The sequence below is a fragment of the Carettochelys insculpta genome, chromosome 1 (genome assembly GCF_033958435.1).
Source record: "Carettochelys insculpta isolate YL-2023 chromosome 1, ASM3395843v1, whole genome shotgun sequence".
NCBI classification, from domain to species: domain Eukaryota; kingdom Metazoa; phylum Chordata; order Testudines; family Carettochelyidae; genus Carettochelys; species Carettochelys insculpta.
This window is the reverse complement of record NC_134137.1, coordinates 87,574,525-87,599,835: the sequence shown is the minus strand read 5'-3', so window position 1 is coordinate 87,599,835 and position 25,311 is coordinate 87,574,525. Positions and strand designations below refer to the sequence as shown.

The following is a 25,311-nucleotide window of genomic DNA, read 5'->3' as shown; positions in this document are numbered from 1 at the left end:
AGATCTCCTGGTTAAGCCAAGGCAGTCTTTTGCCATGTTTTCTATCTTTCCTACGCAGCGGGATAGCTTGCTTTTGGGCCCTTAATAACGTCCCTTTGAAAAACTGCCAACTCTCGTCAGCCATTTTTCCTCTCATTTTAGCTTCCCATGGGACCTTACCCACCAGCTGTCTGAGTTTACCAAAATCTGCCTTCCTGAAATCCATTATCTCTATTGTACTGTTTTCCCTTCTACCCTTCCTTAGAATTGTGAACTCTATGATTTCATGATCACTTTCACACAAGCATCCTTCCACTTTCAAATTCTCAATAATTTCCTCCCTATTTGTTAAAATTAAATCTAGAACAGCTTCCCCCCCCGATAGCTTTTTCAACCTTTTGGAATAAAAAGTTGTCTGCAATGCAATCCAAGAATTTATTGGACATTCTGTCCCCTGCTGTATTAGTTTCTCAACATATACCTGGATAGCGGAAGCCCCCCATCACCACCAAATTCTGGGCCCTGGATGATTTTGTTAGCTGTTTAAAGAAAGCCTCATCCACCTCTTCCACCTGGCTAGGTGGCCTGTAGTAGACTCCTAGTAGGACTTCATCCTTGTTTTTTACTCCTCTGAGTCTAACCCACATTGTTCCACCATGTGGACTTAGGCCAGTTGAGATGTCTTTTTAACCCTTCTTACCAGGATAAACATAGATATTTAAATTCACATCAGTGAATTCTTCCGCATACCTCTGTTAAAGAAGAAATATTTAATAGCTTTACTTTAGTTTACTGGAAAAAAAACCCTAAAAAACCTTCTAAAAATCCAAATTTGAATATAATGAGACAAAACACATGGGCTGGATCTACACTTGCCCCCAACTTCGAAGGGGGCATGTTAATCAGGATGATGGGAGATTACTTATGAAGTGCTGTGGTGAGTATGCAGCATTACCTTAGGCTAATTCTGCCCTGTGGCAACTTCGAAGTGTCAGCACGTGAGTAGCCGTGGGCACTTTGAAGTGCTTGCGCTACTTCCAAGTGCCTTTACTCCCCAAAATTTTGAGGAGTAAAGGCACATCAAAGAAGCGTGGGCACTTCAAAGCGCTCATGGCTACACGCATGCCAACACTGATGTTGCTGCAGGGAAGAATTAGCCTAATGAAGTGCTGCATATTCACCACAGCACTTAATTGGTAATCTCCTATCTCTCTGATTAACAGGCCCCCTTCGAAGTGGGGAAAGTGTAGACAAGCCCATGGTAAGTTTTGGGAAAAGTGAAGGTTTACAGCAGATTTCAAAAAGTTTGACAACAGCAGCCTTTGCAATATATTTACTATATGTGCAATACATTGTGGCACAATCAATATCTTCCAGAAACATAGTTATTGTGTTTCCTTTCACTTATGAAAGTTGCACAGGTACAGAAGTACAAAGCAGCATGCATGAGGTGCTTCAAGCAAGAGATTTTTTTAGCTATTATGCATGCATAAAAATTACTGGAAAAGTTTAATAAGATGCACAAAACAAGTGTTATGGTAATATTTTCCATATTTTTATCATAAACTTACCCATCCTCATCAGAAAGCTTTTGAAGCAGTCTGAGAAATCAAAAATAAATTTATTTCAGGGTCTTATTCTATATGCAAGAGAACATTCAGAAGTATTGATGTGGAAGCATTTTGACTAAAGTGATGGGAGGTCATCAAAAGATTGGGAGTTACAGGTTTGGATCAGCACCTAAAAATCCAATGCAAGTCAGAAACTTACCAGAAAATGCATATTTTGGTAGTCAAGCTTAAAAATCTCACAATACAAAAAGGTCCCTATCACAATTCCTCATACTTTCAGTTTTGGAAAAAATTCACGAATAGTTAACAGTTATTACTCATTGCCTCTTCCAGTGCTGCCTAATACCAGGACATGCAGACAAAAAATTATGACTATTTTGAACTGAGTCCTCAGACAAAGCTCGGTTCAGAAAGGTTATTATTTCTGTTCTAATTCGTAACTGCAATGTGTGTAATTAATGGAATGAATGAACAGAATGCCAAAAATGCAATCAGCTTAACACATTAATCTGCAGATCCAGATGATTCCAATATGATGCACTGAGTTACTTTATTATAAAGTTGAGTGAAATAGCTTTGGAAGCCAATTATATTCTGCTGTTTTAGAAATACTTTAATCATATGCAAGCTTTGTTTATCTGTGTTAAGCCTCAAAATGAATGACATTATCTGGAACATGCAGTTGTTTCAGTCATGCCATAAGAATGCTGAATGTAAAGAACTGCAACTTTCAATTCCGTATTTTCAATGATAAGGAGAATCTGAAAAACCTACTCTCCTGAAGTAACCACAGAATTTGAAAGAGTGAGAGGAAAGTAGTTAAAATCCAGGGCAGGCAGGGCAGCAAGGCTCTCAGAGAGACAGGCACAGGGGAGTTGAGCATTAACTGGTGACAGATTTGATTTGAAAGGAGGAGGAATTTGCTGGAGACATGAAGAGAGGCTAATGGAAGTGAAATATGTACATGTCCCCTGTTGGGGATGTGCTTTTTAAGGTCATGGTGCACAGGTACTTTTCATCTAGGGTGGTAGGGTTAGAGTTCTGGGCAAAAAGAGAGCCGTGGGAAGTTTTTCAAACCTAGCTCATGAATATTAACAGAGCTTCTACTTCCTTAAATAGTTGAAATATACAGGTAATTTAGCAATGTTGGTATTCTTGGCGTGGGATATGACGTATTGGCTTCCGTGGTCTCTTGAGTGATTACTCAGATTCCTGCTCCATCTTAAAAAGAAGCATGAAAAATTTGAGACTGAAGGACACAGCGTACACTGTTTGTAGTGATTAAATAAATTAAAACAGGAAAATCTTAATATTGGTTGAAAATACGGTATTGACTGGTCATAAGCTTTTCCATGACTACACACTACATGCATGAATCAGTTCAGTACAAGATGATGCTTTCCTTAATGGTAACATTTCAAATACTCAGACACAAGCACTTTCCACACAGTGACATAACCTGACCTCTCAACCATCTGCCGTTTCTTGTGTCTAATTTTGCTGGCCTCTCTGATAGCCTCCCATTTTTTCCAATCTTCTTCACTGCATGGACCTGGAGTAAAACTGACTGGCTGCACAACACTTCCTACTTTCCAAGATTCAATCTTGCGAGTCAGCATGTCGTCCTTCTTCTGTCGTGAAGAGGGAGATAAGACTCTACCACCATTTTTTTCCTCGTCTGTTGTGGCAGTCTTGTCAAGTAAACAAAGAAATTTGGATTGGACTTCAGGTGGGAGACTCCAAGGATCAGGAAAGAGTGCCGGATGGTATTTGTCCGGAGCACCTGATAAAGATGCCTCTTTTTTCTGTGTTTGTACTTTACGAACAATCATGTCATCTTTTTCTAAGTCTGGAATAACAGGCTCGCCGTCTCTGGGTTGCAGAATTATTTCACCCTCCAGAATAGGTTCTTGTTCAGAGGATTTTCTAAAACATTCGAAAGCTTGGAGAGCAATTGGATTGATGTGGAAAGCTCCTGTTTTCCGAACAAACAAATCATCATTTTCCAAGTCTGGATACAGATCTCCGTTCATAGTTCCCCTCCGGCTGCATTGTGGTGTGAAAGAAATATTCTTTCTGCACGTTATCACCCTAGGGCCAGAAGTGGGATCAATTTTGGTCTTTGTATCAGAAGACAAGTAGCCAGAGTATTTTTGTAGGGCCTGAAGTAATGAAAAATGACTGAAGCATATAAAACAAAAAAGAGGAAGGTAGAATACCATTAACTGACAGAAGACAGACTGTAGAAAAAGCATCAGAGAAGCATTTGTTTTAGGCTTGGAACATTCTGAAAAGCACATATATAATTCAGTATTTGCTACCATTTCTATAATATACCCACCTCTCTAAAGTGATAGTACAGCACAGTAATCTTGGAAAAAACAAGATCACATGCTCATACGTAAAGCTTAATGAACTTTTACAGTTTATTATGCTTTTCAGTAAGCTAGCAACTTGTGACTAAGTACAGCGATAACAGCAACCTCATGGGTTGCACTTTTAATTTACTCAAGGGTTGCATTACTAGTAGTTTCCCATGATGCAGCAAGACTGTACAGTTCATGCAATCATATCAACCTGGGCTGATCAGAGGCGTGTGTGAATCCCCCTTCTGCAATTTGGGACAATGACTTCCCCACATATTCAGCAGTCAGTTTGGCATTGCTTTGTTGATAGGCTGAAGCTTCATTCTCAGAATCAGACTTCCTTCTACTGTAGAGTCGCATGAGGAATGGAAAAGAGGGGAAGTTAAGAAATATTTAGAGTATTTATGGACTGAAGCACAAAGAGATCAAGGAGCAGTCGCCTACTGTAGATAATACATCAGTTTATTTCCCTGCAAAACTTCTGTTTGAATAAATAAGACAAAAATACCCCAGCTGTTCATACTTTCCAGAAACAGCCAGTGGAGTTGATTAAAAAAGTAGTTTCTTGAAACATTTAAAGCTACAGTGCCATCAAAAGTTGTGCATACATGAGATGTAAGAAGAGCATGCACACGCACAAACCTGAATCCCTGAAGCTCCTTATACCATGGTTTGGAAGAGGATCCTTTTCTTATTTTTTTCCAGTGCAATTCCTCTTCTGGAGTCCAAAACTTGGGAAGAAACTTGTCAAAGGAAACCACTGGGTTTGAAACTGATGAATTTAGTTTGCGAACATAGAGATCATCTTTTTCAATGTCTGGGATGCCTACTGCTTTTTCTTCCTCGTCATCAGAATAGCCGGAGAATTTTGAAGAAATGTTTACTTTTGGCTTGCTTTCCACTTTAAGGTCCAAATGCCTCTGCCTCCTTTGGTTACTGTTCAAAATATCCAATCAATTAAGATACTTTAGGAGCAACTTCACAAAATATGCAAGAGACATGCTTTTTGCTCAAAAGTTCAAATTTGTGAATGAAGCAAATTAGTTTCCAATTCTACTACTGCAGCACTAGAACAAAGTTAAGTGGTTATAACAGCATCTTATTTCATCTGATAAAAAAAGGAATTTGACTACAAAAACGTAGCACTTTATCAGCAACATTAAACAAATGCTGATTAGAAATGTTTGCTTTCTGATGCAGTTATTTATGGATTGCAATTTTGGTAGTACATAATTTGGATCTAGTTTTAGTATCTCTGACCTCATGGGTTCAAGCACAGCAGCTAATGGACCAGCTGGATAACTCTGTTGTAAACAAGATTTAGGAGTGTCCTTGTGCAAGATGTCAAGATGTCCAGGTGCAGCAGAACTCACAGGGCTCTTTTTTATTAAGAATCTACGTTTTGCTAAATCATCCATGACCACGTCAGGCAGTCTTCTTTCATCTTCTGAATCAGAGCCACTGTCATACTCATAGATCATCTGCAGGGAAGCTGGATTTGTAAACCCACATTCTGCTCTGCTATTCTGACAGGAAGCTAAAGGATTCTTTCCTCGTCCACTGAGACTGACCAAAATAGGAACAAAGTGAAGATAGTGAAATCACCTATGTCAAGATGACGCCCAAAAAAATACCCAATCATCTCAAGTATATACATTTACAAAAGGGAAAATTGGATAGTAGCAATAAGTAAAATTTGGATCAGTTTTAACCAAAAGAGTAAAACACATGTTTTGGTCACTCTGATTCTACATTTGACGATAAGTTTTGTTCAAGTTTTATTTATGTCACAATGTTATCCATTAACCACCAAAGAACCTTTTTTTTTTAGTTTGTAAATCTCAAATACTTTACTTTTAATTAAAGGAAGACAGCTCCTCTTGGCTGTAATGACTAAGTCTGTTGCATTTATCATCAGTCAACAATTTGCTCTACTTAAATACAATGTAGGTACCTTGAAAATGTTCCATCTGGCTCAGTGAAAACAGGACTTGCCCAGCTTCTTCTGTTATCCTCATTCTTCTCTGTCCTTTTTTTCCTGAGTGGTGCTGGAATATATGTTGCCTGTTTGGTTTTGCTGGGTAAAAAGCGATTGAACTCAACAGTACGCTTTGGTTCAATCACAGCAATCCTGCGATATGACATATCATCTTTGCCAGAATCATGCATTTTGTAAGGCACTTCAGAGTCCGTGTCACTTTCACAACCTTTTTTTAAAAAATAAAATAAATAAATAAAAAGGCTTATCCTCTAAATTTTAACCACTAACTATAATGTAAAATAAATCAAAGTAAAGTTTTGCTTGAAAACCTGCAAAGCTCCTACCAAGATAACAGAAGTTTTTAGAAGTGTCATGAAGCTCTGAAAGGATAAATTTAGGTTGAAATTGATTTACATGTGTTAGATCATAATGAATTTCTACTATCTCCATTTGAGGCAGAAAGTTACGTGCTAATCTCCTGAACTAAATTTAAATTTAAAAATGTTATGCATTTGCATTTATATGCTACTGAGAAATTTAAATTATGTATTAGATTCATACATATGCCTCCAAAGAGGCTGAATGAGATTCAGTCCAGAGTGGTGGTGGGAAAAAAAAAAAATCTATGGACACCTGAACAAGTAATTTTACAATTTACACATTTGGCTTTTGTAAATTTTACTGTCTAAGCAGATCTGCAAATCTGGACAACTACAAAGTCAATTGTACCTTACTGTTGAAATTTAAAAGTACTTAATTACAGGAGGTATGACATTAAAAATAACTGAAGGAATCTGATTTAACAATCTTTGCTCTTGGTAATTTTCTACATAAAAAACTAGAAAGCCAAAATGAAAATCACATCTATTTCCAAACTGGGCTGCAAGCATTTTTAAGTATTTCACTTCAAATTTGGTATATGCAGGGGGGAAAAAAAAAAGTCTGGCCTATGCCTACACAAAAGAGCACTCATGTATTTTGGTTACACGTATGCTGGAAAAGCAAGTAATTTCCACTTGGGGAAGATGCATGTGTACTATCTTTGATCATGCTGTGCAAAAATAGCAGTATAGCCACCTTAGCAAGGGCACTAGCCTGACTAAACTGACATTTTGATGTGTGAGCTCAACCAAAGCTGTGAACAAACTTGAATGCCCTTAGACAGGTATATTACTATGTGTGCATTACATCATTTGTACAGTGCATAATTAGACATTTCAGCTGCAGTTCTCAAAATGCTTTGAGCATTTCTGTCCCCGTTTTGTAAATAGAGCAACAAGCCCAGTAAAGTGACTTGCCAAGAGTAAACAAATCAGTGGTAGTAGCCAGTGATCTAGCCCTCGGAACACTGAATAATACACTGAGGACTAGCCTGAACTTAATCTGTAGAATACTGCACCTATTTTACAGCTTCAGTTGAGTGGTATTTTTTAATAAATTATAGGCATTCCATTTCTTCACAAAAAACAATTTAAAGTGGCATTGCCTTTGCAACTAGGCACATCCATGGAGATTCTAAAAATCTGAAAATCATCATGAATGCTGCCTGAAAAATGAGAGTTATGTTTTGAGTAAAATACATAGAAGCCTTTTCCACTCTTGGTAAGGAAGCTGAAAGTTTTGGAAAAAGTGTATTATTGACCAAAAAGTTTCAAATAAAGTTTTTGGCAAGCTCTGTTAATCCTGCAGCTCAATACAAAGATCAGTCTTACTTCCCAGCAAAATAGCAGAGGACAGGATTAAAACCTGGTGATAGGCAAGCAATCAACAGTCAAATGCCTTCACATTCCTCCCAGGAGTTTAAAAAAGAGCAAGAAAGAGGACAGTAAGGCAACATTTGTGTGACTGGATTATTTGTTTTCAGACAGCTGCTAAACTAGTCAGTTTTTCATGCAAAAATCTGCTGGTGCAGCACTCTGTGCTACTGTAGCAGCCTCCAACTTGGACTTCCCACTTTGAAGTCAGTGGGAATATAACATGTTGAGCAACTACAATATTAGGTCCGTTCACTTTGTTACCCCATCTGCCTCTGACAATGCATAAATTAAAAGAGAACTGTAATAAGCAAAAATACCTCCACTGCTGCCCTTCAAAGTTATATCTGATGAAAAGCTTGTGGAGGATCTTGAACCAAAGGAGTCCAGGCTATCGAAAGAATCGTCTCTTTTATGGCTAGTTGAAAGTGAAAATGCTTCTCCACGGTCAACGTACCAAATATCTCCGTACCCACTATCCCTGCCACTGCTTTTCAGACTGCTGGATTCTTCAAGGGCCTAAGGGAATACAGAGTTTTTTTGTTTGTTTCAAGAAGTTATTTTTTTTCCAGCAATTTCAGAAGCAGGTAGTATTTTAGATAGTATATACTAAACACAACTTTAGGCGCATACTGAAATTCAGACAAATCTCAAATAAATATACAAAAGCGAGAAGAGGGATGCCCAACTCAGCATTTTTAAGTTTCATTTTTCTGTAGGTCAAAAAGAAGAAAATTCCTTAGGTTTTTCCTCAGATAAATGAGCGAAGAAGGAATCCACAATCCACTATTAAACTGGTAGTGCTTGAAATGTCTTAAGCACATCTGAATAAAAAAATGTGAGGAGAAATATCTGCCATCTTTCTACATGAAAATTATAATGAATTCCCACAGAGGTGTTCAGTGTTGACATCTCTAATGAATGGCACATGGGAAGCTAAGCAGCATACTTTTAATACTGTGCCTTACAAAAGTTCACAGCAATTACTATTCTGTCTGAATTTCTTACCCTAGTCAGAGCTTGTCCTAGTAATTTCTCAAAGGCTTTCAGGTTAAGGTGTGGACCATTATAACAAGGGCTGTTTTGTGCTTTCCTCCCCAGCCAGTATAACGTAATCAAAACCTAAAACAGAGAAGACAAATTGAGACATTCATTAGTTAACTATTAAACCGCATGCCAGTGCAAAAATGTTCGAACACAAACTTCCGTGGTGGTTTTCAGGTTTTCCATAATGAAGTGTAAAATCCCTTTTTGCACATATTTACCAGGCTGTCTCTATCAAAAATCACCTGAATCGTTACCATCTGTGCCTCAATGAGAGAATATATAATTACTGTTTCTAATTATTCTTTCTGAAGTTACTGATATATTCTAAAGTTATTATGGAAGAGATACAGTAAGTCGATACTAATGAACAGACACATGAGCAGCTGAAGACTAAGCTAAGAGAGACAGCAGCAAGGGTAGAGAAGTTTTTAAAATAATAAATTGGTGTAAGTATGAAATAATTTCAGACTGTATTAAAGTTAATATATCTTACATTTTTCAGCCTTCTATTGGTCTCCTCTTGCCTGCAAAGGAGGAAAAAAAATCAGTATTTCTTTCTAGAAATTCAGGCTATCAAACAAATAAATTTTAATCTGAAACAATGCAGTCATTAGAAGTCAAAGCTGTAATTTCTAAAGCCAGTGAGAAATCACTGTGTAATATAGATAGATCTGATTCTAAAACACATTACAAGCATGATTATTTACTTCTTCAACCACTATATACATAAGAACAAAGTTGAAGGCAGAAACGACTGTACCTGAGGTTTTTGGCCACTCTCTGTAAATGAGAGCATGTCCTTCATTATAATCAGTATTTCTGACTTGAGGGGAAAACCACACCAAAGCAAAAAATTGAATACTTTTGTATTATAATTTTTCTGGGAAACTGAAATTTTTAGCTAAAATGGCAAAACAGTCTAATGCTCCAGGGGCACACTCCTTGTTGACCTGAAAAATCTACAGGTCTCTCTGGTTCCATCTGCAGATTGTAAAGGATTGTAACTGTGGTATTTTTGAGTAAATTTTCCAAAATATTTGCCTCTAAGCTGTGACCATGCATAGCAAGCTTCTGCCAAGGAAGAATTTTTCAGAAACTTGAGCAGCTGAAATTGGAAGCATCTGGAGAAGGCCGCATTTCAGAGAATACATTTGAAGAACACAAGCAGTAACACTAGTGAACCTCTTTCAGAGCTGCTTGTTTGTGTTTTGCTAGAGTGCACCAAGATACACTTTCTGAGATTCTGCTCCTCCTTGCTTCAGGTGGAACTTTTCCCTTCTGTACAAAAAGAGCTTCTTTATGTTTAATACTTTGCAAATCTCTCTCCATTCACATATCTGTTCCTCAAAGTTCCCTGTATGGATGACCCGACAAGCAGAACCACGACAACTCTAACAAAAAGCTCTCTTAGCAACACCAGCTTAAGTCTTTTTGAGAACTTAGCGTCCAGGAGTGCTTACATCTTCTGGCATTTTTGTAGCAATATCTATCATCACCACAGATCTTTATCTGCAATTTTAGAGGGAGATACAGTATAATTTTCAGTATGTTGTGTTACCATAAAGTAGCAAAGAATCCTCTGGGAGTGCACTTCAAGTGGGGCTTTATGATGCAGGCTTTCCACTTCTCCTTGACAAGAACTCGGCCACCTTTTCCCCAACATCTAGATTTCATTATAGTATTTGTGCTTTGGAAAACACCAGGTGGATGACTAACGTGATCCACTTAGGAAGGCATCCTGATGAACTCTCAAAAGTTTCTGATAAAGCAGAGAACATGAAAACCCATCTGCTGAAAGCTTACATCTGCTGAGTAAGGTGAGCCTCTGGGAAATTCTTATGCTCTCCACTATCAGCCAACCCAGCACGTGTGAACTTTATACTAGCTAAGAGCTATTTAGTAAGATGTCATTAACTTTATTTTCCACTGCAACAACTCAGGTCAGCTGGGGTATCCTGCCAAATGAAGCCTGAAGTTTTATTTCCTGAGATTGGTATCTGGGTGTAGAGTTTGAAGGCCACACCCATTGCTTTTTTTGTGCTAGTACTTTCCAGTACTGAATACCAGCACCTCGGCAGCCCAGCCGGGGGATTAGCTGGGGGTGGATGGCGGAGAGTACCAGCTCTATTTTTTTTTTTTAAATAAAAGATAGGCATTGGCTATACCCCTTACGGTCTGCCACACCCAAATTCTGGAGCTCACATCAGATGAGGGTGGGTGCTTGCTTTTGGCGTTTTTTTTGTTTGTTTGTTTGTTTTTTTAAATTTAGACTTTTTAATTATTCTTCAGCATTTACTTCTGGTTTACATATGTTTTGGTTCATTGCTTCAGGCCACTTATTTTGAAGTAGGAGACAGACACTTTGGAATGATTTAATAATCATTCATTAAGAATTCTTTACTATGTAAAGCAAAACAGATCCTGGAGCTCTATGTTTACACTTTAAAGTTTAATGAAGTGAAATTCCCTTAGGTTTGCTGCTTTAACGAAATAGGAAGGCTGAGGATTTGTTCAGACCTATCTGGTAGGTTCTCTCTCACTCTTTGCTGGCACTTAAATCATTCTTCCATTTCCTCTCATTTGAATTACATGCCACTGGTGCTAAGAGACGCTTGTTAAAATGGATGCAGTATGAGAACAAGGAAAACTTTAACCCCAATATGATAGTTATCTTCTCACATAAATACCACCAAAAGATGCAAATTACAGAAATAAAATCATATTATGATTATCTAGACTGTTTCTGGTTCTCCCAGCAGGTCTCATCTTTTCATGTTCTCTCTTTCATACTGTAACTTCTCTAGTGCAAGTGGCAATTCATATTTGTATTTTAAACAGTGCAATACTATAGTCACCTACCAAAAACTTGCCACGACATCCTAACATAACAAAACTGGTATCAAAGTCCTGAAGGAATTTTGTAGCAATATGATGTGTATGTTTACAAAGATATATTGGTCAAAGCACCTATGTCAATGCTTGACTAAAAGCAGATAACCAAAACACTGAAATGTAATAAGGCACAAACTATTTAAGCAGTCTAATGAAATGCTGGTAAAGAAATCGGTAACATTACAATCCTGAATAAAATTAATGTAACAAATCAGTCTTCACATAAGAACTCCATAGTTGCTGCTCAGTGGTTATTCTACTTGATGGATGAAATAGAAATATAACTCAGATCCAGGCTGCCCAAAAAAGCAGTCGTTATTTGAATTATGGAACCTCCCACACAAGTTTATTAGCCAACCTTGTGACCAATGTATGAAAACCGCAAAGAGACATTTTAGTTAATACTGGATGCATTTCATTTACCATACTACTGGAAAAACGTATCCATTGTAAATTGTGGAGAAACTGCTAGGACAGCTGGTATATCTTCCACATCTGTATCAAATTATGCAAGTGTGAAATTTTAATTTGGTTGCACTTAATAAAGTGTGGAATGAATAGCACACCTCAAGTTAGCATGAAATCTAGTTTTCTGTAATAAAGCACTCATATTGAAATGATAATGTAATAGCATTAGTCATCAAACTGGATTTTGCCTTGAAGTATAGACCTAAGTGAGGGCGAAGCATATGAGAATCAAAGAGCAGTTTTGTCTTAGGCAAAAAGTCTACAAGTGACTAACTCTTGCCCTGTGTCTACACATGCCCTTCCTTTTGAAAGGGGCATGTTAATGAGCGGGTTTGAAAGATGCTAATGAGGCACTGCAATGAATATGCAGTGCCTCATTAGCATCATGGTGGCCGTGGCGATTGGAAAGTGCGGCTTTTTGAATCGCACACCGCCTATGGAGACGGGACCTTCCAAAGAACATTCCCCCCAGTTTTCGAAAGCCTTTCTTCCTATCTGGTGATCGGAAGAAGGGCTTCCGAAAATCGGGAGGGTGTCCTTTTGGAAGGTCCCGTCTCCACAGGCGGCATGCAATTTGAAAAGTTGCACTTTCGAATCACTGTGACTTCCATTGTGCAAATGAGGCGCTGCATATTCATTGCAGTGCCTCATTAGCATCTTTTAAACCTGTTAATTAACAGGCCCCTTTCAAAAGGAAGGGGCACGTGTGGGCCCGGTGTAGCCAGACATGAACCCCCCATTTGGCCCTTTCTTTTTCTCCCCCTCCCACTGGGAGAGACAGAGAGAGAGAGAGACAGAGAGGGAGACAGGCAGCCTTTGATGTCCTGGGAATGCAGGTGCGCTGTCTCACTCAGACTCTCTACCACACATACAAACCAGACAGTGAATGGGCTAGCTAATGGCCGCCCTTCTGGCTGATCTTGGTAATTGACATGCCTGATCACTGCCCCAGGAAGAACGGGGAATCTCTGCCCATCACCTCCAAAGGTGCTCAATTGTTCACAATTCACAGGTGTAAATTGAGCCTTGCACCTTCCCTGGGAAACCTGGGGTTCAAACACATTCCTCCCTGATTGGCCACTTGACACCAGGAAGAAGCCTACGTGACCAAAGGGGGTATAAAAGGGGTTTGGCAGCCCACCCCCCTTTGAGTTCCAATCACCTACACCTGCTGGCCAGGTCTGGAATTGACTCCTGAGACTGGGGACGCCTGGTTCGTATCTACTTCTTCCCGAGGGATTGAGAGAAAGATTCTGGGCCACACCCGATCTATGAGGCAGGAGTAAGAATTACACCTGTATTACACTTCTTTCCTATAGGAATTGAGGGAAAGACTCTGGTTCCACCAGGTCTAAGAGGCAGGGGTGAAAATCACACCTGCAACGTGCCTTTCTTGTGTACACACTACTTGTATTAGTTAAAGCTAGCTAGTTTGTCTAAAACTTTTAAGTTAAACTGTGTTGTTTCCCCTTTAAAAACCATGAGTACTAACTTGTACTTTAATCATTTGTCTTAGTTAAATTGTTTCTATCTTTGTATAAATAAAAAGTAATTGCTAAAGCCTCTAGTAAGTATAATCTTCCTCTTGCTGCTGTACCTGAACTAAACACAAACCAAAGAACCCAGCCTGCCCTGGCTGCTTAGCGTAGCTGCTGGTGCGGCATCACCCCCTTTGCCCCACCGGACCTTTAGCTGGCACCTGGGCATCAGCTCACAGAATTGGTGCAGCAAGCTGGGTTTGTGCTCTTAGTTCCAATACAGCAGCATGAAGCCAGTCACTGATTTCAGCAAGGTAGAAAAGAGCTTTGCCCAGGAAGGCTGGGCTGACCCAAAATGGGATAAAAAAATATTAGAAAAGGAATGGGAAAATCCAGAGGAACTGTGGTCGCAGTTCTGCAGTTGGAGAACTGCTTGTAGAATAAAGCAGAAAAAGGCTCTAGAGACGACCCTGGCAATTATAGACCGATAAGTTTAACATCAGTGCCAGGCAAATTAGTAGAAACACTAGTAAAGAATAAAATTGCAAGGCACGTAGAAGAGCACGAATTGTTGGGCAAAAGTCAGCATGGTTTCTGCAGAGGGAAGTCGTGTCTAACTAATCTATTAGAATTCTATGAAGGGGTTAATAAACATGCGGACAAGGGGCACCCAGTGGACATAATATACCTAGATTTCCAGAAAGCCTTTGACACGGTCCCACACCAAAGGCTTTTATGTAAATTAGGCGGTCATGGGATAGGAGGAAAGATCCTTTCATGGATCGGGAATTGGTTAAAAGACAGAAAACAAAGGGTGGGAATAAATGGTAAATTTTCACAATGGAGGGGGGTAACTAGTGGTGTTCCCCAGGGGTCAGTCCTGGGACTGATCCTGTTCAACTTGTTCATCAATGATCTAGAAAATGAGGTAAGCAGTGAGGTGGCAAAGTTTGCAGATGACACCAAGTTGTTCAGGACAGTCAAAAGCAAAAGGGATTGTGAAGAACTACAAAAAGATCTCAGCAAACTGAGTGATTGGGCAGCAAAATGGCAAATGAAATTTAATGTGGGTAAAGAGAAGTTACTCACCGTAGTAACGGTGGTTCTTTGAGATGTGTCCCCGTGGGTGCTCCACAATAGGTGTCGGGTTTGCCCGGCGCCGCAGATCGGATCTTCCAAGCAGTTTCTGCCGGACCGCGCATGCGCCGGCGCACGCCGCTCCCTTGCGCGCTCCTGGCCATGTGCGCGATCCGGTCCCCGCCAGTTCCTCGACCAACAGCCTCGGGTGCCCCTGCAAAACACTAACAGAGATCCAAAGCGGGGAGGATGGGCGGGTGGTGGAGCACCCACGGGGACACATCTCGAAGAACCACCGTTACTACGGTGAGTAACTTCTCTTTCTTCGAGTGTCCCCGTGGGTGCTCCACAATAGGTGACTACCCAGCAGTAACCCAAGATAGGAGGTGCGTAATCGGATTATGTGCAGCTTGTCCCCGAGAGGACCGCTGTAGAGAGACGGGTATCCTCTTGGAATACCCTGTGAAGGGCGTAATGATTGATGAAGGTGTCATAGGATGACCAGGTCGCCGCTCTGCAAATGTCTTTTAACGCAACGCCCTTGAAAAAGGCTGTTGATGCCGCCACCGCCCTAGTGGAATGAGCCCTGGGAGTGGCCGATAAAGGAGTCTTTTTGAGCTCGTAGCACATTTTTATGCAGGATACAATGTGCTTTGAGATTCTCTGCGAGGAGAGACCTTCTCCTTTTGACTTGGGAGTGAGGGAGACTAGGAGTCTATCCGTTTTCCGGAAGGACTTGGTCCTGTCTACGTAGAAGGCTAGCGCCCTCCTCACGTCCAGGAGGTGTAGGCGCGCCTCTTCGTTGGAGTTATGAGGCTTTGGATAAAACGAGGGTAGAACAATAGGTTCATTAATGTGAAACTCGGAAGAAACTTTGGGAACAAAGGCTGGATGCAGCCGTATGGTTACCGCCTCCTTGGAAAAAACAGTGCAGGGTGGCGTTGCCATGACTGCCGTGAGCTCGCTCACCCTACGAGCTGACGTAATTGCAAGAAGAAAGGTCGTCTTTATTGTAAGGAGGCGCAGGGGGACCGTGGCCAAGGGCTCGAACGGTGGTCCCATTAGCGTGGTAAGCACCAGGTCCAAGTTCCACGAAGGTGGAATCGGTTTCCGAGGGGGGTATAGGTTTACCAACCCTTTGAGGAACCTGGTAACCATAGGGTGGGCGAACACCGTGTGCCCTTCCTCTTCATGTCTGAACGCCGAGATGGCGGCAAGGTGGACCTTCAACGAGGATAGCGAGAGTCCTCCTCTCGAGGTCCAGTAAATACTCTAGTATTGTAGGTATAGGCACCAAAAGGGGGGCCAGCTGTTTGGTAGAACACCAAGCCTGAAGCGAGTCCATTTCTGCTTGTAGGTCTTCCTGGTGGAAGTCCTCCTGCTACTTTCTAGGACTTGCTGTACTTCCACTGTGCATGTGCTCTCTAGGGAGCTGAGCCATGGATTAACCACGCTTGCAGTCGCAGGCTTTGGGGGTGCGGGTGCCCTATGGACCCCTGGGCTTGCGTGAGCAGATCCGGCGCCACCGGAAGAGGCATCGGTGGACGGTCCGACATGCGCAGGAGTAGGGGGAACCATTGTTGTCGATCCCACGTTGGGACTACCAGGATCATCCGGGCCCTTTCCCTCCTGGCTTTCTGCAAGACTTTGTGGATCAGCACCGTGGGAAGAAACGCATAAAGCAGGGGGCCCCTCCACGGGATTGCGAACGCGTCCCCCAGGGACCCCCATCCCAGTCCTGCCCTGGAGCAGAATCGTGGGCACTTCTTGTTGTGCTGAGTGGCAAACAGGTCTATCTGGGGAAAACCCCATGTGTGGAAGATCGGCCGTAGCAGATCGGGACGGATCTGCCACTCGTGTGTGAGTGCAAAACGCCTGCTCAGCTGGTCTGCCTTCACATTGTGCGCACCTGGCAAGTATGAGGCTTTCAAGAGTATATTGTTGGCGATGCACCAGTTCCATAAGGGGATTGCTTCCGCGCATAAGGCACGGGATCGAGCTCCTCCTTGCCTGTTTATATAAAACATGGTGGAGATATTGTCTGTACTGATCCCGACGACTTTGCCTTGTATATGGTCTCGAAAGTGTCTGCAGGCGTTGAACACTGCTCTGAGCTCCAGTATATTTATGTGTAGTGACTGTTCCATGGGTGACCACAGTCCTTGAGTCACCTCTTCGCCCATGTGTGTTCCCCACCCTATGAGGGAGGCATCTGAAGTGAGAAAAACCGATATCTGCGGCTGGTGGAAGGGTACCCCTGTTAGCAGGTTCCTGGGGTTTACCCACCATTGCAGGGATTTGCGCACCCCCGCTGTGGGTGACACCACCCTGTGAACGGTGTGTACTGCCGGTTTGTATACACTCGCCAGCCAGTGCTGCATGCTGCGCATGTGTAACCTGGCGTTCTGTACTACGAACGTCGCTGCTGCCATGTGGCCCAGCAGCTGTAAGCACGTCAAGACCGGCACCGTAGGGCTGAAGGTGATGACCTGCACGAGGGAGCCGATGGCCCGAAAGCAAGCCTCTGCTAGATATACTCTCGCTGTAACCGAGTTTATGCGAGCCCCTATGAACTCTATGTCCTGTGTGGGATCTATTTTTGATTTTGCCAGATTGATAACCAGGCCGAGTGAAGAGAACGTGTTTGCTGTGACGCGTATCATGCGCAGAACCTCCCCCTTCGAGGCCCCTTTGAGCAGGCAGTCGTCCAGATACGGGAAAATAAACACCCCTTGTCTGTGTAGGTAGGCTGACACCACTGCCAAGGTCTTGGTGAAGACTCTGGGGGCCGAGGAGAGGCCAAACAGTAGGACCTTGTATTGGAAGTGTTCGTTGCCTACCATGAACCGGAGGAATCGCCGGTGAGCCGGATGGATAGTTATGTGGAAGTACGCGTCTTGTAAATCGAGGGCTGCGAACCAGTCTCCATCGTCCAGTGCTGAAAGGATGGAGGCGATTGTGATCATCCGAAAACGTTGCTTGCGCAGGTACCGGTTGAGGCCGCGAAGGTCTAAGATGGGCCTCCAGCCTCCTGTCTTTTTCTCCGTGAGGAAGTACCTGGAGTAGAACCCTTTCCCTTGCAGTTGCTCCGGCACTCTTTCCACTGCCCCTATGAGCATGAGATGGTCCACCTCCTGCCTGAGCCTCGTTACATGGGAGGCCTCCTGGAGGTGGGGCTTGGGTGGAGGTCGTGACGGTGGGAGCGACTGGAAGGGGATGGCGTACCCCGTGGCTATGATCTCCAGCACCCATTTGTCTGTGGTGATCCTTTGCCACTGGTCGTAGAATGGTCGGAGGCGATGGTGGAATAGTCGCTTCGGATGACCTTGTGCGATGGTAGTGATGGCGCAGCCCTGGATCTGTATGTCAAACTTGTGGCCTTTGGCCGCGCCCCGAGGACGCACGGCTCTGTTGTGAACGTCGCCTGGGAGTTCTGTACTGCTGGTGCTGTTGACGTCGCCCTTGCTCGTAACCCCTGTGGTACTGGGGGCGCTGTTGCTGGTACTGGTACCGTCTTTGCTGAGGGTAGTACCTTTTCTTTGTGTATGGAGGGGTGTAAATCCCCAGGGTCCTGAGTGTGGCTCTTGAATCTTTATTGGAATGAAGGACCGAGTCAGTTGATTCAGCAAACAGCTTCTGCGAGTCGAAGGGAAGGTCAACTATCTTTGCCTGCAGATCCCTCGGTATACCCGAAGTCTGGAGCCAGGACTCCCTTCGCATCACCACTGCCATTGCTGTGGAACGTGCTGCTGTGTCCGCAACGTCCAGGGCGATCTGAACTCCCGTCCTCGAGGCCGCGTAGCCTTCTTGCACTATGGCCTTGAGCACCGGCTTTTTGTCCTCTGGAAGCGAGTCCATGAGGGAGATTAACCTGGAATAGTTGTTGAAATTATGGTTCGCTAAGTGCGCTGCGTAATTTGCCATTCGCAACGTTAAGGTGGAGGAGGAGTAGACCTTTCTGCCGAACAGCTCTAGCTTCTTGGCATCTTTGTCTGTTCCCCCTGTCCTGAATTAAGATGTCTTTGATCTTTGTTGCGACGACTCCACCACCAAGGAATTTGGCTGTGGGTGGCTGAACAGGAACTCCATGCCCTTCGCCGGCACGAAGTATTTCTTATCCGCTCTCTTTTGGACAGGTGGAATAGTCGCAGGGGTCTGCCATATCGTAGTGGCGGATTCTAAGATCGCTTCATCAAGCGGTATTGCTACTCTGGAGGAGGCCGGAGGTCTCAAATTTTTGAGGAGCTTATGGTGTTTCTCTTGCACCTCTGCTGTCTGGATGCCTTGCGTGAAGGCCACCCTCTTAAACAGCTCTTGAAACTGTTTGAGATCGTCCAGAGGATGGACGTCCCCCGGGGCCGTAGCCTCGTCCGGGGAGGAGAGCGAGGAACCGCTGGGGTACGTCTCTCTGGACCCTTCCGGCTCCTGCTGGTGATGGTACACCCTCTCACTAGAGGTTTGCGAGGGAAAATCTCGGGGTTCCATAACCAGTCCCCCCGAGATGCTTGAGTCTCTGTCCCCGGTCGCGATTGCCCTCGGGGGTACGAGATCGTCTGTGGGGATCTTTCCCTAGTAGATTGCTGATGGTGTCTATGCCCCGCGTGGTAGGGGCGACCATGGCAGTATAGGCACTGTTCTTGGGAAGGTGACCTAGACCACTCCCTTGGTGCATACCCTGTGCGTCTGGGGGAGGGAGATCGTCGAGACACTGAAGAGAGCGATTTTGCATAATAGTCCAGCGGTTCAAACCCCAGGAAGGGTGAAGGTGGTCCCAGCCAGGGTGAGGCTGGTTGCAAAAATGGAGAAGGGGGCTCCGGGTAGGCTAGGGGGGACCCCTGCCTTCTGGTTGGAGTCTGCAACATAAGCGGAGGGCTGTGAGAAAGCAACTCCACAGCCCTGTGCGGAGAGGGGCTGCAATGCCTCCTCTTGTGTGCAGCCTTCCCCCTCCCTTGAGGAGGTAACTCCGCCCCCTGACATACAGGGGATCCCGGCCCCGTTCGCACCGTGCTCGGCATGCTTGAGGGCGGTACCGCACGTGCGGTGTCCTCCGGTGCCTGCAGGCTGCGTGCCTGCGCTCTCTGCACCGCCGGTTCCCCGGGGGTCGGTGCCGCTGCCTGCGGTGCCGCCGGTACCAGCGCTTGTTTAGCCGCCGCCCTGCCTGTGGTGCGGGGCAGCTGGCTGATTATCGGAGACTGAGCCGCTTCCATGTGGCTCTCCGTGCCGCCGCCGATCAGCTGTGGCTGCGGCTGGGGGCTGCTCGCTCCTCCCGTCCCGCTCGCTGTTGCTGCCGGCAGGGATCGGGCTGGGGAGACTTTCCTCCGTTTTTGCGCTGATGGGGTCAGGGAGGCAGCTTTCCTTTTATGGGCCCCGGAGGGTCCCTCCTGCTGCAGCCGCTCCGGCACGTCTGGCTGGAGGGCCTTGTCGAAAAGCAGCATTTTAAGCCGCATCTCCCTGTCTCTCCTTGCTCTGGCTGTTAATTTAGCACAGAAGGAGCATTTCTGTGCAACATGGGACTCCCCAAGGCACCTTATGCATAGACTGTGCCCATCAGACGCTGGCATCGCCTCTCGGCAGGACTCACATTTTTTAAATCCTGAAGAGGACATTGTTGGTGAGTCTTTCAGTTGTTAAACGGGTACTTAGCACCTTCTCTGTGCTGTTTTCCCCTTCTGATGGCCTGCCGCAGCAGGAGGGCTGATGGCCCTATGCTCCTGGCCTCCGGCGCTTGTTACTGGGACTGGATTGAAGCTGTCCCGCTCGTAGTTTGTTTGTTGTTTTGTTTTGTTTTGTTTTTGTTTTTTTTGAAAAATAACAACCGGCTAACTTTCAGTAGCCTAAGTACTTGAAAAAAACTTTAAAGAAAAACAGTTAAAGTCATTGAATACGCTACTTGGCCTTAGCCTAGTTCGGATTCCGTCTGCAGCCGACGGCGGTTAAGAGGAACTGGCGGGGACCGGATCGCGCACATGGCCAGGAGCGCGCAAGGGAGCGGCGCGCGCCGGCGCATGCGCGGTCCGGCAGAAACTGCTTGGAAGATCCGATCTGTGGCGCTGGGCAAGCCCGACACCTATTGTGGAGCACCCATGGGGACACTCGAAGAAGAAGTGTAAGGTAATGTATGTTGGAAAAAATAACCCAGATTACACGTACTACACGATGGGGTCAAATTTAGCTACGACAGATCAGGAAAGGGATCTTGGAGTTATAGTGGATAGTTCTCTGAAGACATCCACGCAGTGTGCAGCGGCAGTTAGTAAGGCAAATAGGATGTTAGGAATTATTAAAAAAGGGATCGATAATAAGACAAAAAAGATATCATACTTCCCCTATATAAAACTATGGTACGCCCACATCTTGAGTACTGCGTGCAGATGTGGTCTCCTCACCTCAAAAAAAGATATATTGGCATTAGAAAAGGTTCAGAAAAGGGCGACTAAGATGATTAGGGGCTTGGAACAGGTCCCATGTGGGGAGAGGCTAGAGAGACTGGGACTTTTCAGTCTGGAAAAGAGGTGATTGAGGGGTGATATGATAGAGGTATATAAAATCATGAATGGTGTGGAGAAAGTGAATACAGAAAAATTATTTACCTTTTCCCATAATACAAGAACTAGGGGACACCAAATGAAATTGATGGGTAGTAGGTTCAAAACTAATAACAGGAAATTTTCCTTCACACAGCGCACAGTCAACCTGTGGAACTCCTTGCCCGAGGAGGCTGTGAAGGCCAGGACTCTATTAGGGTTTAAAAAAGAGCTTGCTAAATTTTTGCAGGTTAGGTCCATAAATGGCTATTAGCCAGGGATGAAGTATGGTGCCCTAGCCTTCAGAACAAGGGCAGGAAATGGATGGCAGGAGATAAATCACTTGATCATTGTCTTCTGTTCTCCTTCTCTGGGGCACCTGGCATTGGCCACCGTCGGCAGATGGGATGCTGGGCTGGATGGACCTTTGGTCTGACCCAGTATGGCCATTCTTATGTTCTTATGTAAAGGGAAAAGGAGCTTGTATCTGGCTATTTAAAAAAGTGCCCTACAAGCAGCATGTAACAGCCACGCTAATCTGGAAGCAGAATTAGAAAGAGTAAAAAGGGAAAGAGATGAGTTAGGTTCTGGCAGCGCCACTCTAGACACCCAACAGCGCCTGCTAAGTAATAATTTGCACCAATTAGAACAGCTCCTCACTCCGTTGATAGAGGAGGAAGGAGTGGAGCGGAGGGCGAGATTAGAGAGCAAGCCCTGAACAATTACCCAAGCTAAAGTAGAGGCTGCTCTCTGGCTACATCCAGAGGATTGGGATGGGGACATCTGGGATTCCTATGGATGATGAGGTATATTCCACCTATTCCTCCCCTGAGTTAGGAAACCCCCCATCCACATGAGACCCATCATCACCTACCAAAAGGTCTCACTGAACAGGGAGAGGGTGAGTCTAGCAAAAAGGCAGAGCCATGACCCACATGAATCACTACCCACAGCTATGAGCCTGCAGAATTGAGAAAGATCCAAGATGAGTTTGCCAAAAAGCCTGGGGAAGGAGTGATAGAATGGCTAGGCAGAATACGGGATACAGGAGCAGGCCATACACAGCTGTCCTCCCGGGAATGTGGCAGGGTAAATCTGGGTGCAGGAGTATTCCTTACCCCCAGAACTAAGTAGGGTCCAAAGTTTATTTGGACCTTTGCCTGTAGCTGGGCTAGGGGAATCCACCGTGCTGATACAGGTGAACCCACTGTCATCCCGTGGACAAATGGGGATGAACTTAAAGGAGCCCTGCAGACTGTGTCCATAACAGCTCTGCTCAACTGAGCTAGTCCAGAGACTGGGGATGAGGAGGACAGCCCATGGGAACAATGGGCAATAACCGAGGATCTGAGACCAGTGCTTAAAGGGGCTCCTGGACCTCATAGGGCAATAATGTTAGCCACCAGAAATCATGCTCAGAAGCACAACTATGCCTATCAGGAGCTATTTGAACTTATGCTAAGAGACCTCCGAGAGTTTGGGGAAACTGTGGCACCACAGGTCAAAGTTAAGATGCGAAATTTAAAGGGAAATAATAAAAGGCAGCAAGAAGGCTTTAAGCCTAGGCGTGAGATAACCCCAGAGGAAAAGGAATTAAGAACTCAACTGTGGAAACAGTGTTTAGATCTAGGATACCCCCAAGATTTGCTGCACAGAATGCCAATCGGGAAGCTAAAGCTCCTGGCTGCCTTAAAAGGGGCTAAGAAAGGGAGGTAGGTGATTACTCCTAGTGCACCCCCCAGCTCTGATACCCCTTATAGGCAGCTGCGGCAGCAATTACAAGAGCTGCAGCCGCTAGTTGAAATTGACCAGGGAAATTGACTAGCAGGGGAACAAATATCTCTCTCTATAAATGAGCTCAAACCGGCATGGAGAGAGAATCAAAGCAATGACCCCTGGATCCTCTTAACAGTAAATGATAAGACTACTGTCTCCTTCCTGGTAGACACTGGAGCCCAATTATCCAGGATTAAAAGAGAGGATTTTTCCGGACCCCCACCTTCCAACCGAAAGCAGATTTTGGTTACTGGAGTGAATGGCACTACTGTGTCTTACCCGCTGGTCAAAGTAAAGCTAGATATCCCTTTAAATCCCTACAGGCAACTCCGGAAACATGAATTAATACTTGGGAATGCCAATATACTTGGTATGGACATCCTAAGGGGCAAGGAGGGAATCATTGGTGGGGAAAGGTGGGCATTTGGAGCCGGCTGCAAGCCCAGCACAACAATCCTGGACAAGGGGAAAGCTTCCGTCTGTCATGTAAACCTGCTAGCCCAAGCTCCTCCCCTCCCCTCATCAGCTGTGACTAATGTAAAGCAGTACAATGTCCCAGCTGAAGCTGTGGCTCCTGTAACAGAATTGATTAAAGACCTAGAGAAATGGGGAATATTAATTCGGAAACACTCCCCGTACAATTCACCAGTGTGGCCAGTAAAGAAGCCTAATGGCAAATGGAGGCTCACTGTAGACTACTGCAAACTGAATAACAACACTGGACCCCCTAACTGCAGCAGTCCCCAGTATAGTAGACATTGTAAACAACATACAAACCTGGAACAAACAGTGGCTAGCTGTACTGGATGTAAAGGACATGTTTTTCATGGTTCCCCTACAGCCTGCAGATCAGGACAGATTTGCTTTCACCTGGAAAGGCGTCCAATATACTTTCACTAAGATGCCACAGGGATTCAAAACATTCACCTACAATACGCCACGGTGCATTATCAAAAGTCCTAAATGGTTTGACCATGCCACATAACGTCCAAATATTACAGTATATTGATGACATTTTGATTGGTGGGGATTCATGGGAGGAAGTACAGGAAGCCACGGACAGGGGAAAGACAGCACTAGAAAACCTTGGATTAGACTTACCTCCAGATAAGTGCCAAGGTCCCTCCCAGGAGGTAAAATTCCTAGGCACTGTCTGGATGGGAGGGAGAAGGTCAGTGCCTGATGAAACTGTAAAAGAACTCAGCCAGGCACTGTCACCTGAGGACAAGTTTCAACTAAGACAGATTCTAGGAACTTTGGGGTTTTGGAGAAAACATGTGCCAGGCTTTGCTGAAATTGCTCGGCCACTATACAATCTGTTAAAGAAAAGTGTCACTTGGGAATGGACCTCCGCTCATGAGGAGGCATTAAGGCAATTGATAAGTGAAATTCATACTTACCAAGCCTTGGGTCCAATCCACCCTGATGCCCCATTTCATTTGTATATTACTGTAGGAGTCACAGGAATGTCTTATGCCCTATGGCAAGAGAGTGACACTGCACCCCAACGCCCCATTCAATTTGGTTCAAAGTCATGGCAGAGGTCACAGGCAAAATTACACTCCATATGAGAAAGTGCTCCTGGCAGCCTACACGGCTTTAAGGGAAACTGAGGAACTGACAAACTCGAAACATAACTATTCACACCCCTCTTCCAGTTATTAAACCCATATTGGAAGGAAAGGAGCTACTACCAGGTGTGGCACAGAAAATGACAATTCAAAGGTGGGCACTGTACATACACCACAGGGTAGGTGGTGCAGACACTGCACAAAACCCCACCATGATTAAAGAATCTTTATGGAAGGTGGGCATGCCCGAGGAATACCACCTACCCCCACAACCATCTCCTATCCGAGATGCTGCTCCATTTGACTCATCTCACCCTGAGGGAGAACATAAGAATGGCCATACTGGGTCAGACCAAAGGTCCATCCAGCCCAGTATCCCGTCTGCTGACAGTGGCCAATGCCAGGTGCCCCAGAGAAGGAGAACAGAAGACAATGATCAAGTGATTTATCTCCTGCCATCCATCTCCTGCCCTTGTACTGAAGGCTAGGGCACCATACTTTATCCCTGGCTAATAGCCATTTATGGACCTAACCTGCAAAAATTTATCGAGCTCTTTTTTAAAACCCTAATAGAGTCCTGGCCTTCACAGCTTCCTCCGGCAAGGAGTTCCACAGGTTGACTGTGCGCTGTGTGAAGAAAAATTTCCTTTTATTAGTTTTGAACCTACTACCCATCAATTTCATTTGGTGTCCCCTAGTTCTTGTATTATGGGAAAAGGTAAATAATTTTTCTATGTTCACTTTCTCCACACCATTCATGATTTTATATACCTCTATCACATCACCCCTCAATTGCCTCTTTTCCAGACTGAAAAGTCCCAGTCTCT

The 25,311-nt window shown here is 44.4% G+C and overlaps 1 protein-coding gene across 8 annotated transcripts in view; it reads right to left on the bottom strand.

Moving 5' to 3' along the window:
• LMO7 (LIM domain 7) overlaps nucleotides 1-25,311 on the bottom strand; it is a 200,724-nt gene that overhangs the window by 55,964 nt on the left and 119,449 nt on the right. For 4 of the 8 annotated variants that reach the window (XM_074988916.1, XM_074988891.1, XM_074988908.1 and 1 more), the window contains 9 exons: nucleotides 9,192-9,222; nucleotides 8,660-8,773; nucleotides 7,972-8,170; nucleotides 5,871-6,123; nucleotides 5,177-5,482; nucleotides 4,559-4,852; nucleotides 4,128-4,262; nucleotides 3,015-3,731; nucleotides 1,551-1,580 (listed from right to left, as the gene is read on the bottom strand). In XM_074988916.1, the coding sequence (XP_074845017.1) occupies nucleotides 1,551-1,580; nucleotides 3,015-3,731; nucleotides 4,128-4,262; nucleotides 4,559-4,852; nucleotides 5,177-5,482; nucleotides 5,871-6,123; nucleotides 7,972-8,170; nucleotides 8,660-8,773; nucleotides 9,192-9,222 (2,079 nt within the window). The remainder of the gene's footprint in view (nucleotides 1-1,550; nucleotides 1,581-3,014; nucleotides 3,732-4,127; nucleotides 4,263-4,558; nucleotides 4,853-5,176; nucleotides 5,483-5,870; nucleotides 6,124-7,971; nucleotides 8,171-8,659; nucleotides 8,774-9,191; nucleotides 9,223-25,311) is intronic. The other 4 variants (XM_074988948.1, XM_074988933.1, XM_074988901.1 and 1 more) reach the window with 3 other exon arrangements.